General features: G+C 41.0%; 2 protein-coding genes across 2 annotated transcripts in view; one reads left to right on the forward strand and one right to left on the reverse strand.

The window, feature by feature from the left end:
* LOC134197176 (rabenosyn-5-like) overlaps positions 1-2,958 on the reverse strand; it is a 3,604-nt gene extending 646 nt beyond the window's left edge. The window contains exons 1-8 of the mRNA XM_062666451.1: positions 2,660-2,958; positions 1,961-2,061; positions 1,868-1,901; positions 1,645-1,800; positions 1,471-1,579; positions 1,336-1,393; positions 840-910; positions 692-778 (exon numbers count right to left, since the gene is read on the reverse strand). Of these exons, the coding sequence (XP_062522435.1) occupies positions 692-778; positions 840-910; positions 1,336-1,393; positions 1,471-1,579; positions 1,645-1,800; positions 1,868-1,901; positions 1,961-2,061; positions 2,660-2,942 (899 nt within the window). The 5' untranslated portion in view covers positions 2,943-2,958. The remainder of the gene's footprint in view (positions 1-691; positions 779-839; positions 911-1,335; positions 1,394-1,470; positions 1,580-1,644; positions 1,801-1,867; positions 1,902-1,960; positions 2,062-2,659) is intronic.
* Positions 2,959-3,065: 107 nt separating this feature from the next.
* Positions 3,066-5,000, forward strand: part of LOC134197134 (F-box and leucine-rich repeat protein 13-like) — a 16,961-nt gene continuing 15,026 nt past the window's right edge. Inside the window, exons 1-4 of the mRNA XM_062666400.1 lie at positions 3,066-3,203; positions 3,696-3,799; positions 4,572-4,683; positions 4,755-4,825. Of these exons, the coding sequence (XP_062522384.1) occupies positions 3,117-3,203; positions 3,696-3,799; positions 4,572-4,683; positions 4,755-4,825 (374 nt within the window). The 5' untranslated portion in view covers positions 3,066-3,116. The remainder of the gene's footprint in view (positions 3,204-3,695; positions 3,800-4,571; positions 4,684-4,754; positions 4,826-5,000) is intronic.

The following is a 5,000-nucleotide window of genomic DNA, read 5'->3' on the forward strand; positions in this document are numbered from 1 at the left end:
CTACAGGTAATTCATTTGATGTATAAGAGGGATGCATCTCACAATACACTAGACTATTGTATTGGAGGGATGCATCTTTCAATACATTAGACTACTGTATTGGAGGGATGCATCTCACAATACACTAGACTATTGTACTGGAGGGATGCATCTCACAATACACTAGACTATTGTATTGGAGGGATGCATCTCACAATACACTAGACTATTGTATTGGAGGGATGCATCTCACAATACATTAGACTATTGTACTGGAGGGATGCATCTCACAATACACTAGACTATTGTATTGGAGGGATGCATCTCACAATACATTAGACTATTGTACTGGAGGGATGCATCTCACAATACATTAGACTATTGTACTGGAGGGATGCATCTCACAATACAATAGACTATTGTATTGGAGGGATGCATCTCACAATACACTAGACTACTGCATTAGAGGTATGCATTTCACAATACACTAGACTATTGCATTAGAGGTATGCATCTAACAATACACTAGACTATTGTATTAGAGGGATGCATCTAACAATACACTAGACTATTGTATTGGAGGGATGCATCTCACAATACATTAGACTATTGTACTGGAGGGATGCATCTCACAATACAATAGACTATTGTATTGGAGGGATGCATGTCACAATACATTTACACTATTATATTCAATGCAGCTTGTCCTAACCTAATGAGATCTATCGTTTCATGGAGCTTGATCAGACGCCCTCTCAAATCTTGTGCTATGTCAAGACTGGACGTCTCATCACCAGCGCTGTCACCAAATAAATAAACAACAATACAATATCATCACTTGCAAAGCAAATTGGTCTTACTTTAAAGCATTAGCCAACGATCGATATCGAGGCAATATATCATCAGCTTGATCCATAGACATCTTCATTCTCTAAGAGACATACAAGTAGTCAATGCACCTGCTCCACTCATTTTGACTACAGCAAGCATCACGACAGATATGTTAGTTGCTCCGTGCGACTGGCTGCAGCTCCTGCCTCAATTATTGCCGAATAATGTCAGTCACGTGAGCAGTAAAATGATTGAAATATTTTATCCTCGAGAAATTATTACAAAATAATTCGATTTTGAGATTCAAAAACAATGAATTTAATTGCAACTGTAGGATGTGACATCAAGAGCAAAGTCACGTGATAAGTCACGTGATGTATTGCATACAATCCAGCAACAACTTTAATAGAAAGATGCTACAGTCAAGTGTACAACAAACATGTCCAAATGCAAGTCGTCATGAGACACAATAGCTACGAACCAAGCTACCAAACAAGGTTGTTCGTATATGAAATTATCACTCACATCATACAACTGTACGAGTATCGGCTTTGACTCTTGTTCTTTACTCTCTCTTTGCTTCCTATAACCACAACAGAAATTTTGCCATCAATTTGACTTGTTTGAGAGGGGACACCAAAATAACAGCATCCGTCTGACCTTCGAAGCATCTGATGACACGAATGTGAAACTCGGATTTCAACATCGTCGTCCTTATCGATCGCAGGAGAAAGCTTCCGTTCTCTGTCACTCGACTGCAATACTTGCACTTGATTGATATCAACTGATTTCATCATTCCATACATTGATATCAACATCAATTTGGATACTCACCGGCCATATGCAATGGAAAGAACTCCGAACATTTAGCACAGATTACTTCACCGGAGAGACGACAATGATGCCGTCGTCTTCCCATTCCAAACGCCTTGTGGCACTCCCAGCAAACCTTTGCTTCCGAGTCCGGCATCCACTCAACAATCTCATGATCTAAGAAAACAATGTGATAACATGTTGTCCACACAACAAATACAGTCGGGAGTTTAGTGGCATTCACCTTTCTTGGATCGAGATTTGCGCTCTTTCACAAACTATACAAGAAAGGGTTTGTGTGGTATTACATGAAGTGAGAATGATCATGAATTCGAACCCTCTCTAAACGTATTAGAATCTTGTTTGTTTCTATTGCTAGTTGATTAACACCTCTGTCTCTTGTTGTCTTGAATAATTCCCAGTGGCTGCGACAAAAACCTAAATGATTACAAATAGGTTATATTAGTATCAATCAATTTGGGTATATTCTGTTTGAATGCTTGATTATGATTTCACACAATAGTATTTCTAGATACACACACACACACACACACACACACACACACACACACACACACACACACACACACACCACACACACACCACACACACACACACACACACACACACACACACACACACACACACACACACACGCTGACACACACGCACACACTGACACACACACTGACACACACACACACACACACACACACACGCACGCACGCACGCACTGACACACACACACACACACACACACACACACACACACACTGACACACACACACACACACACACACACACACACACACACACTGACACACACACCACACACACTGACACACACACCACACACACACACACACACACACACACACTGACACACACGCACACACTGACACACACACACACACACACACACACACACACACACACACACACACACACACACACACACACTGACACACACGCACACACTGACACACACACACACACACACACACACACACACACACACACACACACACACACACACCCATTTCCTGCGGATCCCACATTTCATGAATTCCACCTTCACTGCCCAATGACAACGCACTTCCCGTACGCATACGACCAGCATCTGCCGCCTCCACCTGAGCAGCCAACGTCTCACCCATCAATTTACGTTTCGCTCGACCAAAAAATCCGCGAATTTGCTGAAAAACCGCCTTCTCCTCGCGATGAACCGTATCAAAGTGATCTTGCAGTTGCGGTAGTGACTTCATGTCCCGCATGCATATCGAGCAGATAAAACCTTCCTTGACATCAATTCCGGCCATTTAGTAAAAACTTGAGTACGTGCGTAGGCGTGGTATAATTATACGGGACTTTGTAGTTAAAGCTCCCGGATGTTTATGAGAGTTTTTTGCATCGTTCGTGTGCGATTGTTTGCGGGTCGAACGGCTGCAGATTAGTTGCTGAAGCGTGAATAGAGCGGGAGATTTAATTTTGTTATGAGACTTCGTTTGCGTATTCTCCAGCGCGTCGATCCGCTTCTGAAAGAATATCTGAATGTTCATCAACTGCCCGGTGTCGTTGAGGTGAGTTTTGTGTGGATTGTTTTGTCTGAAGGAGCAAACAGGCTGTAGCTGTTTCGTTGCCATGGTAACCGGTAATGTCCTACACGGCGTGTTATCAGGCATGTCACGTGTGTAGGGTGTGTCCTGTACGCTTTGTCTCACTCGTGGAACAACCAGGCGTACACACAAACGGACACGTTTGGTATCCTAGCAGAGCTGCTAGTGGCGCGAAAGTAACCCGGATGTGGTGACCACGTGACTAGATGCTGCTGTACCAGTATACAATCTGTTTCTGTGCTAAACACTCTCGGGGAGCTTTTTATTATATAATACTGGAAACCAATTTTGATGATTTCAATCAGCTACAGTGTACATGGCAGACACACGTGATCACATGATCATTTCTGTCAGATCACGTGATCAAATAAGTGTGTGTATTTCTTATCTGCTGCAGTCGACCTCTTGCATGAAAATGTTTGTTTGTTGAGTTTGTGTTGATGTGTGTGTTTCTAGGCTCTGCTGTCGGCTCTCATTGTACTTCAGCCATCAAACCCGGAAGAATTCATTGTAGAAAAATTAGAGACAGTAAGGAGAGGAGAAATCAAGGACATTAGCTGGTGAGGTCATTTATTTTACATTTAATTAATTTTAATTAATTAATTATTTTATTGTAAGTTAATTTATTATTCTAATAATTTAAGTAATCAATGTATGCTTTAAACATTTTATAAAATTCTACGTGTACAACATAGTCTGATGATTCAAAAGACGGGCAAAACACACGTACATCAAATGCAGTGCATTCCAACTGCTTTAGTTAGCTGCTCGCATGTCGTGACATAAAACACTGAATACTGGGCATTGAGATGGACATGAATGTATTGAAAATTGCACCTAGAACTAAAAGGAAGCATATTTGAAGTGGTTAGGCTTAACGCGCGCTAGAAGGCGTGGTCATATTACGTGACACGCGTAGCTAGCGTGCGCTATTTTATAACCTAGTCTACACCAATTAATTAATCTATTTGCGCTGTAAACTGGACAACTTGAGATACATACTTATATATGTAACTATCTGTATATACTTTGTACACGAAGCCACATTGGACTATCGAATCTCTTTCGACACAATGGAAGCTGTTAGGCAGTTCTTAACTCGTCGCTGCCAGAGCCGCTTAAAATTATTAGAACAGCTCTGCTTGTTACTTACTATCAATAAATATATCTATAAATAATATATTTAATCATTTATACCTAAACCGGAAGTTGAGGCAATCGCCCACTGACAAGAGTCCATTTTCCAAAACTAGTCAGGATGCTCTCCTACACTCCTGGCAGAGTTTCAGTGCTATTATTGCATGTAATTTCTTGTTGTTTGTTTGTGACAAGGGACACGTTCATTCCTCGACATTTGAGGCCTAAACACAAAGTTCTACAAGATCAATTTTTGGATTTGTTCTTTAGCAGTGATGATGATGATTTTGATCCCAGAATATTTGAGGTTTGTTGTGTTTTCTTGTGTATTGAGTTTTGCGTGTTTGTGGTGAGTGTTTTTGTTGTTGTGTTTGACAGTCGTGTTTACCTGAACATTACCAGAAGGCTCATGATCTTTATAAGGGAAAACTGAGGACAAAATGTTTTGTGTACGTTTTGTGGACGTTGTGCGTAGTTTGGTAGCGATGGATATGGAGGGTTACTGTGTAGTTAGATGTGTTGTTTGTGGTTGTTGTTTATCTGTTTATTATTTGCGAGTCTGTCTGTTTGTCTGTCTGTTTATTTGTCTGTCTGTTTGTCTGCCTGTTTGTGTGCCTGTTTGTC

Source organism: Corticium candelabrum, chromosome 22, assembly GCF_963422355.1.
Source record: "Corticium candelabrum chromosome 22, ooCorCand1.1, whole genome shotgun sequence".
Taxonomy (NCBI): domain Eukaryota; kingdom Metazoa; phylum Porifera; class Homoscleromorpha; order Homosclerophorida; family Plakinidae; genus Corticium; species Corticium candelabrum.